This window comes from Geotrypetes seraphini, chromosome 7 (assembly GCF_902459505.1).
Source record: "Geotrypetes seraphini chromosome 7, aGeoSer1.1, whole genome shotgun sequence".
NCBI lineage: Eukaryota > Metazoa > Chordata > Amphibia > Gymnophiona > Dermophiidae > Geotrypetes > Geotrypetes seraphini.
Window position 1 is genome coordinate 12,708,665 of NC_047090.1, and position 22,766 is coordinate 12,731,430.

At 43.3% G+C, this 22,766-nt stretch overlaps 1 protein-coding gene across 2 annotated transcripts in view; it reads right to left on the reverse strand.

The window, feature by feature from the left end:
- The window catches only part of LOC117363360 (solute carrier family 23 member 1-like), a 50,074-nt gene extending 33,339 nt beyond the window's left edge, over nucleotides 1-16,735 (reverse strand). Inside the window, exons 1-4 of one of the 2 annotated variants that reach the window (XM_033950942.1) lie at nucleotides 16,652-16,735; nucleotides 16,418-16,483; nucleotides 3,948-4,112; nucleotides 753-910 (exon numbers count right to left, since the gene is read on the reverse strand). In XM_033950942.1, the coding sequence (XP_033806833.1) occupies nucleotides 753-910; nucleotides 3,948-4,112; nucleotides 16,418-16,468 (374 nt within the window). In that variant the 5' untranslated portion in view covers nucleotides 16,469-16,483; nucleotides 16,652-16,735. Of the gene's footprint in view, nucleotides 1-752; nucleotides 911-3,947; nucleotides 4,113-16,417; nucleotides 16,484-16,645 lie in introns of both variants that reach the window. The other variant, XM_033950941.1, reaches the window with a different exon arrangement.
- Nucleotides 16,736-22,766: the final 6,031 nt, after the last annotated feature.

Consider the following 22,766-nt stretch of genomic DNA (forward strand, 5'->3'; position numbering starts at 1 on the left):
AGCAGAGTTTTGAGATCTTTTCGAAATGATTTAAAGTCTCTTGTTGCTGTCAGCAGGTTAGAGATAGTGGGGTCAAGTTTCGCTGCCTGCGTCACTAGGAGGGCATCATACAATACAAAATCAAACTCCATTACATTTAAAGGAAAAAATAATAAGGTTAGATTACAATAAAATTTTCAGGGGAAGTTAGGAAAAAGGGTGGGGGAGGGGGAAGCCATAATATAACCTACTAAAAAAAAACAAAAAGTAAAAAAGAAGTTAGAGTGTATATATATATTTTTATTTATTTATTAATTACCACTTATATCCTACAAGCAAACTGCTTGAGAGAAGTAGAACGCCTTTAATTGAGCCTTGAATGTAGGGAACGATTTTTCTTCGGAGATAAATGGGAAGAGAGTTCCAAAGAGTAGGGACCATAACTGAGAATGAAGAATCTGTGAACATCAAGGAATAACTGCCTAAAAGAAGGAACGCTCTAAAGATGTTGGTTTGATGAACAAAGAGATCTCCGTGAAATATAATGAACCAAAAAAAACTGTACAAGAAAGAAGGAAGTCCAGAGGACATCACTAAAAAGTGATTATATTATATTTGTAAGGGATTCGGTATAGGAAGAAGTACACCAACCGCTAGGTCTCTCCTCCATTCCAGTAGCATCCTGTCTCTTGGGCACATTAAATTCACAGTTTTTTTAACCTGCCTGGACGGATGAGGGGCGGCAATTTTACTTTAGTTTTGCTTTCACCTACCTGACTCCAAAGGTGACTTGAAGAAGGGTGCAAATCCCCGAAACGAAGAAAATGGTACTGATGAGGTGGCTCTGGGTCAGGGGATCATGCTGCAGGCAGAGCTCCTTGGATAAGATCAGAGGGATGGCCACAATCCCACCCAAAGCTGTCAAGTAATGCTGAGGACCGGAAAAGGAGAAGACAGAGCTGCCATCATTCCTATTAATTTATATCATACATAAGATTACGAAGGGTGAGAAATTTAACTTTCCATTGAACAAAATTGATTGTAGATGATGTCAAACATTGATCAGAAGTTGATGACATAAGTACGGTACATTTAACAGAATGTAGAAACAAAGTGAAAATTAATATAGTAATCCTCCCTGTTTGCATCAGAGGGGGCAGCATCAGCAGAGCCATCACAAACACTTGGGCTTGAAGGCCCTCCCCCCCAGTGCTTTCCAGGGGTGGGCAACTCCGGTCCTCGAGTGCCGGAATCTAGTCGGGTTTTCAGGATTTCCTCAATGAATATGCATTGAAAGCAGTGCATGCAAATAGATCTCATGCTTATTCATTGGGGAAATCCTGAAAACCTGATTGGATTATGGCCCTCGAGGACAGGAGTTGCCCATCCCTGGTCTAGAAGGGTAGCCATGGCAGCAAAAGGGAAGGAGATGGGTTTGAGGGGAAATCCTGGACTAGGGGAGGGAGGAGGGCGAGAGGGAGGCAATGCTGGACCAGGGAGATTGAGGAAAGGGAGAGTGGATGATTCTGTGTGGGTGAGTGGGAGAAGAGGGAAGAGGTGATGCAGGACTAGGGGGAAGGGGAGAGAGGTATAATGCTCGACAATTGGAAGGGAAAGAAGACAGTAGGAGCAATGCTGGGCAAGGTGAGAGGAGGAAAATGAAAAAGGAAGATGTTGGACTGGGGAGGCAGAGAAGGAGGGGGAGAGAGGTGGGATGACGTAGGACCAGAGAGGTTGAGGTAACTTCAGGAGACAGACAAATACCTGATTAGATTTTGACCAGATGTCTTATTGTCTGTACAGAGACCTTAGAGACCTGCTTGAAGGGTGGTTGCAGTGACACCTAGAGGTTCTTCTAGAATAAAATACTTTTACTGTACTATGACATCACTGGTTACTAGAGAAGAGTTTTCCCTGCATCCAGTTGTACAATCAAGGGAGATGAGTTTGGAGGGAGCTTGTCAGGGGGTATAAAAACCCTATAATCAGTTCAAATTCTTGTCTTTGGATCCTAGCCTCCCCACCAATAACCTTTCACGTGAGAGGAAAGCCACTTGCAGCCCAAAGGCCTTGACCAACTAGCTACAGCACAAAGAAAGTTTTGCCTACCTTAGGCCAGGATTCTCAAAAACCCACGTTAAAAAATGACGGTCTGCTAACGCAGACATTTTGATAGCGAATCTAGAAAAGCGAGACATTCTCAAAAAATTGTGCATGCAAATGAGGTCAGCGGACAAGAGCAAAGATTTGCTAAATTTGCATGTGCCCATTGCTGGTGATAGCAATGGGTACATGCGCAGAAAAAACACGTCATGACCTCCCCCCCAAAAAACAACAAACAACCCAGAGCAACAGGGGAAGAGATGTTCAATCTCTCCCACTGTCATCCAACTGCCCCCCCAGCAGTGGGAAAGATGTCCACACTCTCCTGCTGTCCTAAATTCACGGCCGCGACTCCCCCTTGCAGCAGGAGTCTACACTCTCTCACTCTCCTCCCCCCCCCCCACAGCTGGAGAGATACCCACTCTCCCCCACTGGCAAGAGACACCCCTCTCCCCCCCACCTCAAAATAGATGACCCAGAGGGACACAGACTTCCTCCTCCCAGCTGCCTGTGCCATTTAAAATGGGCCTTCCCTTCCTCAGTGCATCTTGGGATGCACCGGGGAGGGGCCTGAGGCTCTGATTGGCCCAGGTTGTAAAAGGCCCCTCCCCAGATTCAAGGGCTCTGATTGGCCCGGACACCCCATAGGAGAGGCCTTAGGCATCCGGGCCAATCAGAGGAAGAGAAGGAGAAAGTGGATGCTGCGGATGGGCCATTTGGCCTTTATCTGCCATCATGTTTCTAAGTCTGGGAACCACTGGCGTAGATATTTGGAAGGGGGTTCCCTTCTCTTTATTTATATTTTGTGAATCATTACATTACATTAATGATTTCTATTCTGCCATTACCTTGCGGTTCAAGGCGGATTACACAAGAACTGTTATGATATTAGGAAGTACATAAGGAAAAGTGTGAACATTTTCTAATTTGCTAAGAAGTGGGTAGTATTGTAAGTGGAACTTGTTGCCTTACGAGAAAAGGCAGTATATTAAACTCAATCAATCATCAACCATAGTGATAATGTTATCCACGCTGTACTTAGATACTAAGCAGTCATTAAAACCTCTTAAGCACTGCTGACTAATGAGATAAAAAAGAAAATCTTGCTTAATCAATGGCAAACTGAGAATGAGAGAGTTCAGCATTCCATCAGCTGAGAGTTGATTCTTGGCAAAGGTGACCTCCCATAGCTAAGCTCTGCAAAGCAGGCACATTTCAGCTCTGTGACAGGGCCTGTGGTCCCGCCTATGGTACGAAGAAGGAGGAACCAGATCTCCAAAAAGGAGAGTAAAAGGGGAAAAATACAGCTGGGGGGGGGGGGTGAATGAGAAACACTCTGAGTTGAAGCTATTCCTTATGGTAAATCTTTATTGATAAAAACTAATTCGACCCGGCACGGTCCGTGTTTTGGCTCCACCGAGCCTACATCAGGGGTCAAATGTGAAGGTATTGTATTTTGGATTCTTTATAGCACTCTGAAAATATTTTTCTTCACACTTCTCTGGATATCCCAACCTCGCTGTACATGCTTGAAGCTCTTTCTTTATTCAGCAAAGATTTGCAAGCCAATCACAGCAACTTCCAAGTTGTAAGCAAACGTCATCAAGTGCGATCCGCTTACTCAACTGCTAGGAGAGAATCGGTCAGGCCCAAAGAGTACCACCAAAACAGGGTCATTGGGACTGACTGATTCTCTCCTAGCGGTTGAGTAAGCGGTTCGCACTTGATGGCGTTTGCTTATGACTTGGGAGCAAGTTTGGAGATGACCTTTTTTAGAGAAACGGAAGTCCTGAAGTGCAAATAACACGCAATGCCATCCCAGGAGTATGCCACCCTCCCCCTCTCCTTGCCTTTCCCCATTTCACCTGAGCCCCTAGAAGGACGCATAGATACCAGGGAGGAACATCAGTAACAGTATATGCCAGCTTGTTCCGCTTTCTGCCTTTGGCTGGTGCCTCCTTTGCTTTTTGTCCCGTGATGCTGTTGATGGTGAATTCGGTGACAGTATGGTAGTGACTCTCATCGTCTATCTGTGGAAGCAATAAGAGGAATGGTTTGACAATGAAGAGCACAGCAATTCACAAAAGGATGAGCAGTAAAAGAAAACTGTACCCTACTATACAAGGCCACAAGTTAAAGATTGCAGCCAGCAGAATGAGCCACTAGGCTACCAGGAGCTGGCTATTGCAGTGGTGAAGTAAGAGGGGGGCGGTCCTCTTCGGGCGCCATCTTGGTGGAGGTGCCAGCAACCCCCATCCTTTTCTCTGACACACACACACCCTGCCACGCGTGTGCGTGTGCCCCTTCCCTGTTCACATACCTCTTTAACTTTCCTAGTGTGAACAATATCATGAACTTGCTGCCCGCGTTGGTGTCAGCTCTCTCTGATGTCACTTCCGGGTCAGAGGGAGAGCCAGCACGATATGGGCAGCAAGTTCGTGATGCTTAGGGTTACCAGATTTTACTCCTGTCCGATGCGATTTCGAAGCTTTTCAAAACCCAGAGTGCCGGGATTTGAAAAGCCGTCCGGCCCCCCCAGACATGTCCTCAAAAAGGAGGACGTGTCTGGGGAAATCCGGATGTCTGCTCACATCTGGAAAATTAAAGAGGGGTAAGGAAAGGGGCGGGAAGGAGCGAGGGGGGGGGTAGAAAAGAGGGCGGGGGAGGGGTGCCACTGGGCTATTGCACTTACAGAGTACATGCAGACTTACTACATCAAACTCAACCAAGTCTTAACCCCTAGAGGTCTATTTATTACTAACATTAGCTGTTTAATACTGTGCCCTGTTAACTGTTACTGAATGCTTATTGTCTTCTTAAACAGCTTTTATGAAAAATGTCTTTTCAGGAAGTGGATGTCCTTGCAGTTAACACAAGTGTCATTACCTCACACTTAACCACAAATGCAGCAGATATGCTATGTTATGTTATATTAATCGGCTTATCTATTCCTAGGGTTATCAGATATTGTCCCAAGGCCCACCCACTTCTAGCGTGCTCGACTTTAAGAATAAATGGGACATCCACGTGGGATCTCTACGTGGGTCGAGCAACACTCTGACTTAATGGGGTGGGACAGTAGAGTGGGCAGACTTGATGGGCTATAGCCCTTTTCTGCCGTCATCTTTCTATGTTTCTATGTTTCTATCTGCATCCCATCCCGCCCTGCCCCCCTTAAACCTGTTCGTGCGTCGGGACGGCATCCGCGGCTGCCTGAAGATTCAATGCAGTGGTCAGGGAGGAGGTAGGTGGGGGAGTCAGGTGAGCCAGCTACACCTGTAGAGACTCCCCCATTTTTTAAAAAAAGCATCTGGGTAGCTGGACAGTCCTCTAAAAAGAGGACATGTCCGGATTTTCCTGGACAGATGGTAACCCTAGTTACGCGGTCAGTATGGTGTGCTTGAAACAGTAGTCTAATGACTGTGTTTTGAAGGGCCTGAAGCTTTTTATAGGTGATGTGAGGCAGACTTGCATAAATGATGTCACAGTAGTCTAGACCAGGGGTAGGCAATTCCGGTCCGTGAGAGCTGGAGTCAGGACAGGTTTTCAGGTTATCCACAATAAATATGCATGAGATAGATTTGCATCTCAAGGAGGCAGTGCATGCAAATCCATCTCGTACATATTCATTGTGGATATCCTGAAAACCTGACCTGGCTCCGGCTCTCGAGGACCGAAATTGCCTACCCCTGCTCTAGACGGGATACAAATATTGAAATGATAAGAGCGCGGAAAGAGTTATCGTTGAATAGGTGCCGGATTGCGCAAAGTTGACGAAAGATAATAAAGCAGATTTCGGTGAAATTGGAAATTTGCAGGAGAAAAGGAAAAGAGGAGTCCAATATGACACCTTAAATAACAGAAACTATCAACTAGGGCAGGGGTAGGCAATTCCGGTCCTCGAGAACTGGAGCCAGGTCAGGTTTTCAGGATATCCACAATGAATATGTATGAGATGGATTTGCATGCACTGCCTCCTTGAGATGCAAATCTATCTCATGCATATTTATTGTGGATATCCTGAAAACCTGACTCCGGCTCTCAAGGACCGGAATTGTCTACCCCTAGTGTAATCGCCAAAAAGAGTAATGGATGGAAGACGTCATAGAAGCCACGGAGCAAACAATAACATATTTTTCTTTGTTCAAGAGTCATTTATGTTCTTGCTGCCACTCCTCAACTTGACTTAGATTGGTAGGGAAAATTTAATCACCAAAAGTTAAGTTGGGAGAGTTGGCAGAGTTGAGATGGTTTAACAAGAAGGGCAAGGTCTCAAAGCCAACAAGGAAGCAGCAACGCAAACATGTGACATTAAAGAACTCTTCCAGAAGCCTGACTGAAGACAAACAGAGGGGCTTCTCCCAAGAGATAGCATTAGTGGCTCCTTGTGAATTTTAAGAAGGAGGGGACAAAATCAAAAGCGGACGCTGCACTGGTGCTATGGCCTTTAGGGTCTGGGCCGGTAATCAAAACAACATTGCCCTCAGGCTTTTGCTTTGGTTTAACTCCTGCCAATGGTCGTTCCCATTTTCTCTGGGTGTATGTTTTTCTTTGGGAAACAATTCCACAGAGATTTCCTGATACAAAATCACATGTGCAGTTCATTACCCTGCCCTTCTCCCAGGTAAAAGTCCTTTTAACTACACAGATTGGGCAATAATCCCAGATTCCATTTCTGCAAGTAAAATGTTGTTCTGTGAAAATGCTTCCGATTTTTATTTCCCTCACTGTCCTTCCTAGCAATCTAAATATTCACCAGCAGGGTTGCCAAGCAGGGTCCAATTATCCTCTCACTTGTCCCCTAGATTTAGGCTTTTCAGTACTGTCCCTCGGGCACAGCATAACTGAAATGTTAACATAACATGAACCAGATCAGACTGGGGGGTTCCAGAGAAATAAAGCTCCCTCAAAACACAGCCCAGTGCATTTATGTGAGAGAAGTAGTTCCATTAGCTACAGCATAAAAACATTAATACCCTGAAACACAACAGTCGGGGGTCTGTTTCTTTCAAACTCCCCTCCTTTTTCCTTTCCTTTCCTATTGTTTTATGCTTTAATGTTTCTCCTTTCCTATATCAATTGTAGTTCTCTCCCACTGTCCTATTGTTTCATTTCATATGTTTTTGATCAAAGCGGTCTGTATGTTAGGATGTTAGTCTGTATCCCCCATTTCGTGTTTTATTGTTATTTTATAACTCGTTTTTATGCAATTTTACACTGTCAACTGCTTAGAAACTCGAATAAGCGGTCTAAAAATTTTTTTAATAAACTTAAACTTGAAAAACACACACAAAGTCAACACTTGAAGATACGTTGACACAGACACATACACAGATGGCAGAGGAATGCATCATCTCCACTGGTTCCTGCTACAACATTTTAACAGAGAAGTTGGGGATGTCTCACACATTGCGGGAAAATTTGTTCCACGGTTGATGGCCGATGATCAGAAGAGCAACCACAAAAAAACGCGATGTCAGTTCTTCTCCAGCCACCTTACTCTCCTTTCATGGGCCCTGATGACTTATTCTTGTTTCCTAAACTTAAATACACGCTGAACGGAAAGCGATTTGCCACCATTGGAAAAGTTGACGAGGCAACGTTGGGCAATTCCTGAAGATGCGTTTAAGGACTGTTTCCAGAAGTGGAAGCAACATTGGGAAAAGTGTATATGTAAGGAAGGGGGAGTACTTTGAAGGGCATCCTGTGGAATAAGTCGTAAGATTGTTTAGTCAATTTTTATAAAATCAGCCCTGGAACTTTTTGAACAGACCTCGTACTTTCATCAAGTTCCACTGCTTGAGCCCAGATGTCAAAAGCTCGGCATTGGACTCGGTGAGACCAAGATCTTTGATCAAGTCATTAAGGTCTTTTTGTTTTGAATAGTATTGGGTTTCTCTCACCAGCTGCATCATTGATAAACTGGGTCTACATCATCTCCCTTATTCTCTGACTTGCTGCTTTCTTCTGAAGACAACTGCTTTCTCTCTGGGACAGTGGGTATGAAGAGCTCAGGGTAATGTGGCATCGAGGTGTTGGATGAAGGAAGCTCTAGAATGAGAGGGCATAAGATGAAATTAAGAGGTGATAGGCTTAGCCAGGAGTAATCTAAGGAAATACTTTTTGACAGAAAGGGTGGTAGAAACGTGGAACAGTCTCCTAGTAAAGGTGGTGGAGACAGAGACTGTGTCTGATTTCAAGAGGGCCTGGGATAGTCACGTGGGATCTCTTAGAGAGAGGAAGAGATAATGGTTACTGCGGATGGGCAGACTGGATAGACCATTTGGCCTTTATCTGCCATCATGTTTCTATGACATCACAATGCAGGTGTTAAGAGCCTTAGCCAATAGCGAGAGGGGATGCAAATGTTAAGAGCCTTAGCCAATAGGGAGAAGAGAAGATAGTGGATGCTGTGGATGGGCCATTTGGCCTTTATCTGCCCTCATGTTTCTATGTTTCTATATGACAATATTCATATCACAATTTAAAAGTTAAAAGAATTAATTAATAATTTCAAGTTTCAAGTTTATTATTAAATTTGATTAATCGCCTATTCAAAATTCTGGGCGATGTACAAATAAGTAAAATTACAGAGTTAGGGGAAACAGACATAACTAACAAAAAAGACTAAGTCTACTAAACATGATAAAAAACCAACTTATACAAACATATTAAAACATGAGGAGAGGCTAGGAAAGAAATACAATCTGATTATAAAGAAAACCAATTAAGGTTAAAAACAATAGGAAAGGGAAAGAAAAAACAAAAAATTTTGGGAAGATAAAAAATACAAAAAAGAGTATAAGCAATCCATTTATTCATTGAATGCATCTTTAAAAAGAAAACTCTTTAAGTTTTCCAAGTGTTTTTCCTCTCTTAAGTAAATTGGAAGGGAATTCCATGTATGTGGAGCTGTAACGGAAAAAATGGATTGCCGCCATGTATTGATAATTTTAAGAGAGGGAATGACCAATAAGTGTTGGTCATTCAACCGCAGTAATCTGGATGTAGTATAAGGAATCAAAACTTTATAAATAAAAGTTGGGGTTTTGAATGCCAGAGATTTAAAGGTAAGCAGACTTAATTTGTACATTATACGATGAGCGACTGGAAGCCAATGGGCCTTTTTAAGTAGCGGGGTCACATGATTAAATTTCTTAGCTTTCATGATAAGTTTAATAGAAGCATTCTGAACGATCTGTAAACGCCTAATTTCCTTTAGAGCCAATCCCTTAAATAGGGCATTGCAGTAATCAATTTTTGAAATGACCAAAGAATGAATTAGTGCTCAGTCCCACAACCTTAGTGTTCTAGTGTAAAGACACACAATACCAGTTGCCATCAGACCTATTAATGTCTGTACCACCCAACATCCATTTACTATAAAATAAACTTATCTTTGTGGTGGTTATGCTTCTCCGATGGTCATTTAATAAGCAGCTGGTGTCATAAAGTGTTTGTGCTAATAAATAATAACTTCTGGAAGCCAAAAATTACAAACATCTTCCCTTCTACTCGAGTTTCGCCTTGTGCTTCCTCAGGAAGAGATTATCTATCAAAAAACATATAATATAATATAATATCTCACTACAAAAACATTAACACTATTGCTGTTTTATAAAGTATATTAATACATAATACAAATTACCATAAATTACCTAGAAACAGCCTTCAAAGAAGGCCCCATCCGACTTGCTCCATCAGAACAGCCTACTGATTGACATCAAGCTGTTGACCTCCTACCTCAACTTAAATAGGGAGTTCCGAGTCACATGCTGGTCAGGTTTTCAGGATATCCACAATGAATATGTACGAGATGGATTTGCATGCACTGCCTCCTTGAGATGCAAATCCATCTCATGCATATTTATTGTGGAGATCCTGAAAACCTGGCCTGGCTTTGGCTCTCGAGGACCGGAATTGCCTACCTCTGACCTAGATATTTGTGGCCTGTAAATATTTACATAAATAAGTTCTTATTAGAGTAATAATTGACATCCCATGTGCTCATCTGACCAGAAGGGAGTTCTGGATTTTGAGCCTTAGCTCAAAGTGCAGGTGCAGTGATTGTCAGGCAAGAAGGTATGCCAGCATATATCTATCTATCTCCCCGATTAAGCAATCGAGACCCACTACACTCTTCTTGCCCTTTGATTAAAAACCACCTGTTGCTTCATGAATGCAATAAGCCCGACCCGAGCCTTTGATTCACACTGTAGATGACACAAACCAAGCCGTCACTCCTTTCTCCAGCTCAGCATTTACCTCTCTAGATTCTTTAGCCTATGAACTGATCTTTCATATCACTCCACTTGCTCTTCATTCTCCTTCCTTTTCTGTCACTAGATATTTGGGGTTTGATATTCAAACAATGCCTAAAGTTATGTGCATTTGCTTGCAACTGGCTATGAATTCATATCCGGTAGGTGACTTCCTCCACATATTGGTGACTTCGCATTGCGTTGCATTATAGAAAAACAATGTAGGATCCTTGCACAACCGGGCCCGTGGCATACCACAAATAATAAAGAACTATAGATATATAATAGGAGGGGAAAAAGCCTCAGTTTTTAGGAGCTCATCACAATTAAGGACTGCCTCAAAAATAAGTCATTGTCAGAAAAAAAATCCACAACTGACATACATTCATAAGAACATAAGCAATGCCTCCACTGGGTCAGACCTGGGGTCCATCGTGCCCAGCAGTCCGCTCACGCGGCGGCCCAACAGATCCAGGACCTGTGCAGTGATCCTCTATCTATACCCCTCTATCCCTTTTTCCAGCAGGAAATTGTCCAATCCTTTCTTAAACCCCAGTACCGTTCTCCGCCCTATTACGCTCTCTGGAAGCGCATTGGCTAAGGCTCTTAACATTTGCATCTCCTCTTCCTATAGGCTAAGGCTCTTTGCACCTGCATTGTGATGTCACAGAGCTTTATGGTTATAGATACCTAGAAACATGATGGCAGATAAAGGCCAAATGGTCCATCCACAGCATCCACTATCTCCTCCTCTCCCTATTGGCTAAGGCTCTTAACATTTGCATCTCCTCTTCCTATAGGCTAAGGCTCTTTGCACCTGCATTGTGATGGCATAGAGCTTTATGGTTATAGAAACCTAGAAACATGATGGCAGATAAAGGCCAAATGGTCCATCCACAGCATCCACTATCTCCTCCTCTCCCTATTGGCTAAGGCTCTTAACATTTGCATCTCCTCTTCCTATAGGCTAAGGCTCTTTGCACCTGCATTGTGATGTCACAGAGCTTTATGGTTATAGAAACCTAGAAACATGATGGCAGATAAAGGCCAAATGGTCCATCCACAGCATCCACTATCTCCTCCTCTCCCTATTGGCTAAGGCTCTTAACATTTGCATCTCCTCTTCCTATAGGCTAAGGCTCTTTGCACCTGCATTGTGATGGCATAGAGCTTTATGGTTATAGAAACCTAGAAACATGATGGCAGATAAAGGCCAAATGGTCCATCCACAGCATCCACTATCTCCTCCTCTCCCTATTGGCTAAGGCTCTTAACATTTGCATCTCCTCTTCCTATAGGCTAAGGCTCTTTGCACCTGCATTGTGATGTCACAGAGCTTTATGGTTATAGAAACCTAGAAACATGATGGCAGATAAAGGCCAAATGGTCCATCCACAGCATCCACTATCTCCTCCTCTCCCTATTGGCTAAGGCTCTTAACATTTGCATCTCCTCTTCCTATAGGCTAAGGCTCTTTGCACCTGCATTGTGATGGCATAGAGCTTTATGGTTATAGAAACCTAGAAACATGATGGCAGATAAAGGCCAAATGGTCCATCCACAGCATTCACTATCTCCTCTTCTCCCATAAGAACATAAGTAATACCTCCGTTGGGTCAGACCTGAGGTCCATCGTGCCCAGCAGTCCGCTCACGCGGCGGCCCAACAGATCCAGGACCTGTGCAGTGATCCTCTATCTATACTCCTCTATCCCCTTTTCCAGCAGGAAATTGTCCAATCCTTTCTTAAACCCCAGTACCGTACTCTGCCCTATTACGCTCTCTGGAAGCGCATTCCAGGTGTCCACCACACGTTGGGTAAAGAAGAACTTCCTAGCATTCGTTTTGAATCTGTCCCCTTTCAACTTTTCCGAATGCCCTCTCGTTCTCTTATTTTCCACTCTCTCCATGCCCTTCATGATCTTGTAAGTCTCTATTATATCCCCTCTAAGTCTCCTCTTCTCCAAATCAGATCCGATGTCCAGTTATTCAAAGTGCAAAATAGAGTCTCTTCTTTAGCATGTTAAAACAACATGCCTGTTTCAGGTGGACGCGACTTAGGCGTTATTTAGGTGCGCTGGAGGCGTCCGCCTATATAGCCAACAATATTAGGTATTCTTATTGATAATAAACTTCCATTTTGTCCTCAAATCAGTGCACTGGTAAAAAAAAACTGTTTTTACAAACTTAGAATGATTAGATCTTTGGTCCCCCCCTTCTTGACGCAAATTCTCTTAATGTTTTAATTCGTTCTCTTGTAATTTCTAAGCTTGATTATTGTAACGCATTATATAAAGGGCTGTGTCTAAAAGATATAAAACTTCTTCAACTTATACCAGGGGTGTCCAATGTCGGTCCTCGAGGGCCGCAAGTCAGTCGGGTTTTCAGGATTTCCCCAATAAATATGCATGAGATCTCTATATATGCTAATAGATCTCATGCATATTCATTGGGGAAATCCTAAAAACCCGACTGGATTGCGGCCCTCGAGGACCGACATTGGACAACCCTGACTTATACAAAACACAACTATTAAAATTATTTCGGGTTCTAAAAGAATTTGATCACGTCACCCCTTTGTTACAAAAAGCTCACTGGTTGCCTGTCTTACATAGGATTACCTGTAAAACAGCCCTCTTGACTTTTAAAACTATGCAAACCAATACCCCGGCGTTCATAGACAGACCACTGATCCTTTAAGACCGTCCCAGAACTTTAAGATCAGCCTGACAGCATTCCCTTAGTGTCCCAGCCCTAAAGATAATCGTTACTCGTCGTATTTGTCTCATTTTCTCAGTCACTGCCCCTTTTAACGTGGAACTCTCTCCCTCTATACCTCAGAGCCGAACAAAACTTGCAGAAATTCAAAAGCAGCCTAAAATGCTTACTTTTTAAAAATGCCTAGAACTGATTTTTTACACACGTATTTACTTAACTTGTCCCCCTTTTCTATTGTCTTTCCCTTTTATGTACTCTTTCTAAGAAAATTTAGTTCTCCCCTTTTTTTCCTAATGTTTCTATGTCATAAGTATGTTTGTTTAGTACGTTTATGTCTGATTATTTAAAATGTGTGTCTCCCAGCTCTTTTTAATCACCATGTACAACACTTTGTACCTTTGGATAAGCGTTTAATCAAAAATTGAAATAAACTATGAAACTACGTCTAAACGACGCCTAACTATAAGACGTCCTTTTCAGAATCTGCCCCAAAGTGTCCTTTGAAATGGAGCACAAGGTCTTCGTGCACTCCGACTTACAATCCCAAAGTTTAAATCGTACTTAACTCCACCGTGAACACCCTAAGGCCCTGTTTTACTAAGGTGCGCTCACCGATGAGCGCGCTCTAAAGTCAACGGACGCAGTAATCGGTTCGTGCACCTCAGTAAAACGGGGGATAAGTCAGAAGTTCAAAATTCAGCTCTGTGCAGTGCTTGTTAATGTCATCCAAAGCAGCTCCCATAGTGCTTGAAACCGTCAACTCAACGAGGAGTCCCAGTTTAGGATTTTACGCCTCTCCGTGGTTAATGCTATTGTCGCATATGATCTCCGTTGGAGTAGGGCGGATCGCTCTGAGGACAGCCAGTTTTTCAAGATCACTCTCGGGGCCAGTGGCGTAGTGAGGGGTAGGAGGAGCCCAGGGTGGTAGCAACGCAGCCTCCTCTCCACCCCCTGCACCTTCCACCCCACACTCATGCCTTCCCAGCCCCATACCTCTTTAAAATCTTCACCAGCGCACGCAGCTTCTCCGGCCTGCTACTCGTGCTGGCTATCCTTCTGATGCCACTTCCTGGCCCCGTGACCTGGAAGTCATTTCAGAGGTAGCCAGGCCAGTGCAAACATTAGGCTAGAGTAGTTGTTCACGCTGGCAAAGATTGTAAAGAGGAGGACAGGGAAGGGAGGGCACGAGTGTGGCATGGGGGGAGCGGAGAGGTGTTGGCGCCCCCACTATGATGGTGCCTGGGGTGGTCCATCCCCTGGATGCCCCAGAGTCATATTTTTACATAATAATAATAATAACTTTATTTTTATATACCGCCAGCTATCTTGCGACTTCCAGGCAGTTTACAATAAAAGAAACTGTGAATACAATAAAAGAAAATGTAAATACAATAAAGAGAAACTTTACGTACTGTGAATACAATAAAAGAAAATGTAAATACAATAAAGAGAAACTTTACGTACAATGAATTAAAGAGTATAGCAGTGTACATTTCAATACAATAAAGAGAAACTTTACGTACAATGAATTAAAGAGTATAGCAGTGTACATCTCGTACAATGAATTAAAGAGTAAAGCAGTCTACATCTGATAATATTAATAATGTTAACAACAGCTTGTGTGTTGCGAGGCCAGGAAGTGCCAAGCTGTTTGCACAGAAGTAGAAATATTCCGTAAATTGAGTTGAGTGTTCATAGTTAGTGATTAGGGGTTGGGGTTAACAGTTTGCAAGTTTAGTTATGTGATGATGTTACGAGGGGGGTTAATGTTCCGGTTCGTTGCCTAGGTATTTCAAGAATAGGTAAGTTGTTGGCCCTTTGGTGAAATGTAAAGTCGCATATTAACTTTATATTGGATCTCTCGGTATGATTTTAAGAATAGTACTTCCCACCTGGGGAGCATGTCTTGGAAGCTCCTGCTTTAGGCTGGAGGGAACATAAGAACCTAAGACTAGCCTTACTGGTCCATTAAGCCCAGTAGATCATTCTCATGGTGGCCAATCCAGGTCCCTAGTACCTGGCCAAAACCCAAAGAGTAGCAACATTCCATACAGAATCCCAAGGAATAGCAAGATTCCGGAATCCCAAAGAGTAACAAGATTCTAGAATCCCAAAGAGTAGCAACATTCCATACAGAATTCCAAGGAATAGCAAGATTCTGGAATCCCAAAGAGTAACAAGATTCTAGAATCCCAAAGAGTAGCAACATTCCATACAGAATCCCAAGGAATAGCAAGATTCCGGAATCCCAAAGAGTAACAAGATTCTAGAATCCCAAAGAGTAGCAACATTCCATACAGAATCCCAAGGAATAGCAAGATTCCGGAATCCCAAAGAGTAACAAGATTCTAGAATCCCAAAGAGTAGCAACATTCCATACAGAATTCCAAGGAATAGCAAGATTCTGGAATCCCAAAGAGTAACAAGATTCTAGAATCCCAAAGAGTAGCAACATTCCATACAGAATTCCAAGGAATAGCAAGATTCTGGAATCCCAAAGAGTAACAAGATTCTAGAATCCCAAAGAGTAGCAACATTCCATACAGAATCCCAAGGAATAGCAAGATTCCGGAATCCCAAAGAGTAACAAGATTCTAGAATCCCAAAGAGTAGCAACATTCCATACAGAATCCCAAGGAATAGCAAGATTCCGGAATCCCAAAGAGTAACAAGATTCTAGAATCCCAAAGAGTAGCAACATTCCATACAGAATTCCAAGGAATAGCAAGATTCTGGAATCCCAAAGAGTAACAAGATTCTAGAATCCCAAAGAGTAGCAACATTCCATACAGAATTCCAAGGAATAGCAAGATTCTGGAATCCCAAAGAGTAACAAGATTCTAGAATCCCAAAGAGTAGCAACATTCCATACAGAATCCCAAAGAATAGCAAGATTCCAAAATCCCAAAGAATAACAAGATTCTAGAATCCCAAAGATTAGCAACATTACCACCGATCCAGGGCAAGCAGTGGCTTCCCCCATGTCTATCTCAATAATAGACTATGGACTTTTCCTCCAGGAACTTGTCCAAACCTTTCTTAAAACCAGCTACGCTATCCGCTCTTACCACAACCTCTGGCAAAGCGTTGCAGAGCTTAACTATTCACCGAGTGAAAAAACATTTCCTTCTATTAGTTTTAAAAGTATTTCCCTGTAAGTTCATCGAGAAGCACCATTATGGGAGGGGGCGGCGAGGGATGTAATATAGGACACAGAGTTACTGGTAAGAAGAGAAACAGATTCCTTCTGCTCCTCTGATTAAAACTCTGTTAAAAATGGGTCATCTGTCAATTTATGTATTACTCAGACTAACATTATTAGCACTTTTCAAATAAGAAACCACCCTTTTGACTCACCGTAAAAACGGGATTGTCCAGCCCATTACGCTGTTCATCTGATGAAGGCATCGCTGAACTTTTTATCTTCACAGAATGAGATAAAATGGAGAGGGGAGGAAGCAGGTGGGAAGAGATTATTCCATCAAGCTTAATAAAAACAAAGAAACCAAAAGAAAATGCCCTGGAAATAAGATCAGCCAATGCCTCCAGGGAAGAGAGCAGGGTGAGAATGAGACTGAGGATTACCTGTACCTCTGATAGTTTCCCAGCTAAGGGCTTTACAGGATTGCCACACTCCAATAAAAAGCTCACTGTCAAGGTTTTTTTTTTCCTGGTTTTCTCAGCTGATTGGCTGCTTTCAAATTACGCAGCCCCAAGGAAGAGACTGCCTTTAAATGTTCAAACTGACTGAAAGCCAAATCAGTTAGCAAGATAGAAAGCGATAACTCTCTGAGGCAGATAAGAGGCTGTTTCTTCCTTACCGGTGCTATGTATTGTCTGAAATAAGTCCTCCTTTGGAAAAGTTGCTGCCAGTGGCTTACAAGCGCAGAAGGCACCGCAGGGTCGTTCCTAACCAATGATGTGCAACGTGGAAGACCTTGGAACACCTGAATCTGCCTTCCAGTGAGATCAGTGCAGGTTGGCATGCTGAAGAGCCAGTCCACTACAATGCCACCTCCAAAGGGGGAGAGTGTGGCGCAGTGGTTAAAGCTACCACCTCAGCACCCTGAGGTTGTGGGTTCAAACCCACGCTGCACCTTGTGACCCTAGGCAAGTCACTTAATCCCCTCATTGTCCCAGGTACATTAGATAGATTGTGAGCCCCCCAGGACAGACAGAGGAGAAAATACTTGCATACCTGAATAAGTTCATGTAAACCGTTCTGGGCTCCCCTGGGAGAATGGTATAGAAAATTGAATTAAAAAAATAAGATAGACGCTTGGCAGCTTTGAAAATGGACATTTTTTTCTCCTGGGTTAGTGGACGTCCTGCTCAAAACGTCCAATGTCAGACTTATACGTCCTATCAAAAATGCCCCTCCACGTCTGAGAGTGTGGTGCAGGGGTTGGGGTTGCAGCCTTGGCACCCTGAGATTGTGTGTTCTGACACGCGCTGCTCCTTGTGACCCTAGGCAGGTCACTTGGTCCCCCAATGCCCCGGGTATATTAGATAGATAGTGAGCCCGCCGGGACAGAGAGGGAAAAATGCTTGAGTCCCTGAATAAATTCAGGTAAACCATTCTGAGCTTCCCCTGGGAGGACGGTATAGAAAATTGAATGAATAGTGTGAAAAGTTTTCAGCCTCTGATAAGCAGAGCTGGTATTATGACATCATAATGCCTCATTCCACCAATAAGAGCCAACCTCATCAGTGATGTCACAATGGCGTGATTGTCCTAGACTTGGCTCACTTTCACTACATTTTCATTTCTAGAGTGGTGCAGTGGTTAAAGCTACAGCCTCAGCACCCTGAGGTTCTGGGTTCAAATCCACACTGCTCCTTGTGACCCTGGGCAAGTCGCTTAATCCCCCTTTGCCCCAGGTACATTAGATAGACAGGGAAAAATGCTTGAGGACTTGAATAAATTAATGTAAACCGTTCTGAGCTCCCCTCAGAGAACAGTATAGAAAATTGACTAAATAAATAAAAGGCAACTGCCTGCTGTTTTAGTTCTCATAAAAGAACTGTCTTCTCATTCAAATTGGTAACCAACCTTCAGGATTGCAACCGTCACGTTTGAAAGTCACTCAGAGGTATAGAGTTCTTCAAGAAGAGAGTTTAAATTCACAGCACCGACAGCGTTCTTTTGACGATGTTACCACATCGCAAACTTGAAGCATTCTATCAGCATTGAAAAAGTTTTTCAGTTTACATATAATAGGGTCTCCTGAAGAAGGAATCAAAACGGGGCCACATAGAGACCCCGAACCTGTTATAAACTGAGTTATCAAGCTGCTCTCAATTTTCTCACAGAGCGATGTTCATTTGAAAAGATTTGTAAAGATAAGAAAAAACAAAGTATTTTCATACAAGCGTTTGAAAGACTGTAAAGACATTTATTTATTTATTTACTTTTGTAATCAAACTTGGAGCGTAACCAGAACTAATAAAGTTGCAACGACTGAAAAATATACTTTGGTTCATCACTAGAGGGCGCAACTCTCTTCTTGAAGAACTCTATACCTCTGAGTGACTTTCAAACGTGACGGTTGCAATCCTGAAGTTTGGTTACCAATTTGAATGAGAAGACAGTTCTTTTATTTGAACTCTAATATTTTTCTGACTTCCACTAATATTTAACTATTAGTACCCCAGTGACATTATAAAGAAATTATGCTGTTTTAGTTCAGCACTGGATTAGAAAACCTGCATGTGGCCACAGAAAACACAGTTGTACATTTTGACGACTATGTATGCATGAAATAAATGAATGAAACAGTGGTCTGAGCACTGCACATTTCACTCCCAAGATAAACCTCATGGTCACATTGTTAAAAATTCAATCACTACTGCCCTCGAGAGCCGGAGCCAGGTCATATTCAGGATAGCCACCATGAATATGTCTGAGATGGATTTGCATGCACTGCCTCCTTGAGATGCAAATCTATCTCATGCATATTTATTGTGGAGATCCTGAAATCCTGACCTGCCTGTGGCTCTCGAGGACCGGAATTGCTTACCCCTGGCCCAGACCCATCTACCCGGTGTCAGGTCAAAAGCACGCCGGGACAAAGGCGCGCCCAGACAATTGAGCGCAGCGCGGAGGTGCGCGCCGCTCAAAATTACTGTTTTTAGGGCTCCGATGGGTGGGCGTGGGAGAGATCGCGCCGCGTTGAGGGGGCGTTGTGGGGGGTTGTAACCCCCCACATTTTACTGAAAACTTAACTTTTTCTCTGTTTATAGGGAAAAAGTTAAGTTTACAGTAAAATGTGGAGGGTTACAACCCCCCAAACCCCCCATAATGCCGGCGCGATGTCTATTAAGTAAAGTGGGGGGGTTCCCCAACAAAACCCCCCGTCGGAGCCCCTAAAAACTGTAATTTTCTTCAGCGCGCACCTCCGTCTTGCGCTCAATTGTCGGCGCGCGCCTTTGTCTTTCGCGCCATTGTCTATGAACCCCCAGACCTCTTGATTGGCGAGGAGACCATTTTCCTGGATACTATTGAGGTGCACGGTTCATAGACAACGGCGCGAAAGACAAAGGCGCGCGCCAAAGAAAATTACAGTTTTTAGGGGCTCCGATGGGGGTTTTTGTTGGGGAACCCCCCCACTTTACTTAATAGACATCGCGCCGGTGTTATGTGGGGTTTGGGGGGTTGTAACCCTCCACATTTTACTGTAAACTTAACTTTTTCCCTAAAAACAGGGAAAAAGTTAAGTTTTCAGTAAAATGTGGGGGGTTACAACCCCCCACACCCCCCACAACGCCCCCACAACGCGGCACGATCTCTCTTAAGTAAAGTGGGGGGGTTCCCCCCCCAAGCCCTCCCGTCGGAGCCCTAAAAACAGTAATTTTGAGCGGCGCGCGCCTCCGCGCTGCGCTCAATTGTCTGGGCGCGCCTTTGTCCCGGCGCGCATTTGACCTGACACCGAGGTGCACAACTTGATATATTTCATGGATTATACAAGTGAAGACATTATTAGCTTTTAGACTTATTAATTATATTGGCATTTGGATTACAAGTGTCACCAATTAGGCTCAAAGTTTAGTTTGGTTTATTATTATTTCTAGCCCGCCTTTATACAAAATATATATACACAGTTAAACATTTAAAATACATACAAAACAATTAGCAAAGCTGTTTGCCTATCACACCCAGACATCTCACCAAATACTATACCTGATGGAACAGAGCACAAAGCTTCCTTTTCACACTAAGTACCATATTTCATTATAACATAGCATCGTGCTTATTAACTGCGTAACCGTAATTTCAACACTATTTACAAAAGACTATAAACAATGAACAATATCATTAAGAACAGAATAAATTATTTACCCAAATATTTTGAAAAAAGATAAGTTTTCAGTTGAGTTCTAAAGTGTTTGTAGGAAAAGGCAGTAAACAGTAATGATCGAAATTCTTTATCATGGGAAGCTACCTGAAATGCCAAAGTATGGTCAAGAAATTTCTTACTTTTACAGCCCTGTACGGAAGGAAAATTGAACAAGGCGTGGAATTTCCGACTAAGTTTGTGCGATGCTATAGAAAATCTGTCAACCAAGTAGAGTAGAGCAGTCCCATACAAGACCTAATAACAAAAACAACCCAACTTAAACAAAACACGGGCCTCCATTGGCAACCAATGCAACTCGCAATAAAACGGCGTGACATGGTCATACTTCTTCAGGCCATAAATCAGTCTGACTGCTGTATTCTGAATCAAAAAAATTAAATGTTCCCTCTAAGCTGAGCAGGAGTCCTCCACCCACAGTCTCACCAATAGAGGGTGCTGTTTTACTGTCACATTTTTCAATTGTGAGGGACAGGCAAGTTCTGCAGGACTCCAGGGAACATACCTGTCCTTAGCGACTGAAAATATTCCACCCCCTAGTGGTAGCAATGCAGCTGGAGGACACCTGCTCAGCTTAGAGGGAACACTCTGTCTTTCTTAGTGATCGTCAAGTAAATAATGTTACAGTAGTCAAGAAGACTCAATAACAAAAGATTAAACCAAAAGCCTAAAAGCACAAAACTCAAAATATGGTTTGATAGTTCGCAATTTCCATAAAGTATGCAAAACAAGTGTTTTTTTAAAATATTTGCAGATCTTTCAACTGTCCTAAATACACGGTTAATTTGTACCACTCCGTAGTTCGCCGCCATCTAAAACTGAATATAGCTAAGACTGAGCTCCTTATCTTCCTGCCTAAACCCACTTCCCCCTTCCCCATCTCTGTGGACAATACTCTCCTCCTTGTCTTCTCAGTTCGCAAACTTGGGGTTATCTTTGACTCCTCGCTCCCCCTTCTCTGCTCAGATTCAACAAACTGCTAAAGCCTGGCGCTCCTTCTATATTGCCAAAATCTGACCTCTCCTTTCCAAGCACTCTACCAAGCCCCTTATCCACACTTCCATCACCTCTCACTTAGATTACTGCAATTTGCTTCTCTCAGGTCTTCTGCTCAACCATCTCAACCACGAGGAAAGACTGGGCAAATTGCAGCTGTACTCTCTAGAGGAGCGCAGGGAAAGGGGTGACATGATTGAGACTTTTAAGTACGTCACAGGTCGTGTCGAGGTAGAAAACGATATATTCCTTCCCAAGGGACCCTCGGTCACAAGGGGGCACCCGCTCAAACTCAGGGGAGGGAAATTTAGAGGTGACATCAGGAAGTATTTCTTCACAGAAAGAGTGGTAGATCACTGGAACAAACTTCCGATGCAGGTAATCAAGGCCACAAGCGTGCTCGACTTTAAGAATAAATGGGACATCCACGTGGGATCCCTACATGGGTCGAGCAGCACTCAGACTTAATGGGGTGGGTCAGTAGAGTGGGCAGACTTGATGGGCTGTAGCCCTTTTCTGCCATCACCTTTCTATGTTTCTATGTTTCTCTCTCCCTTTCAATCCTTGCAGAAATTCTCCCGCACGACTTATATTCTGCGAGAGCTGCCACGCTCACATTACCCCTCTCCTCAAGTCACTTCATAGAATCTGTTTTGCTACTTGGGATCTAGCTTGGTACTTGAGACCTGGGTTGGCCACTGTTGGAAATAGGATACTGGGCTTGATGGACCTTCAGTCTGTCCCAGTGTGTCAAGTCATATGTTTGTATGTGAGCCAAGTATAGGACAATCAAGCCATTGTGACATCACTGATGAGGTTGGCTCTTAGACATTGGTGGGTTGAGGCATTATGACATCACAATCTCAGCTCTGGAATGTTGCTACTCTTTGGGTTTCTGCCAGGTACTTGGGACCTGGGTTGGCCACTGTTGGAAACAGGATACTGGGCTTGATGGAACTTCGGTCTGTCCCAGTACGTCAATTCTTATGTTCTTATGTGAGCCAAGTAAAGGACAATCAAGCCATTGTGACATCACTGATGAGGTTGGCTCTTAGGCATTGGTGGGTTGAGGCATTATGACATCACAAACAATCTGAGCTCTGGAATGTTGCAACTCTTTGGGTTTCTGCCTGGTACTTGGGACCTGGGTTGGCCACTGTTGGAAACAGGATACTGGGCTTGATGGAACTTCGGTCTGTCCCAGTACGTCAATTTTTATGTACTTATGTAACATAGCAGCATTGCTACTGCAGCTTTGTAAAAGGGGCCCTGAATATTATTCAAAGTAGGATGTCTTGTGTATAGAATTGTCAACAGCTTTTCTCCATTATACATGTTGCACTTGGTTTTTTTTT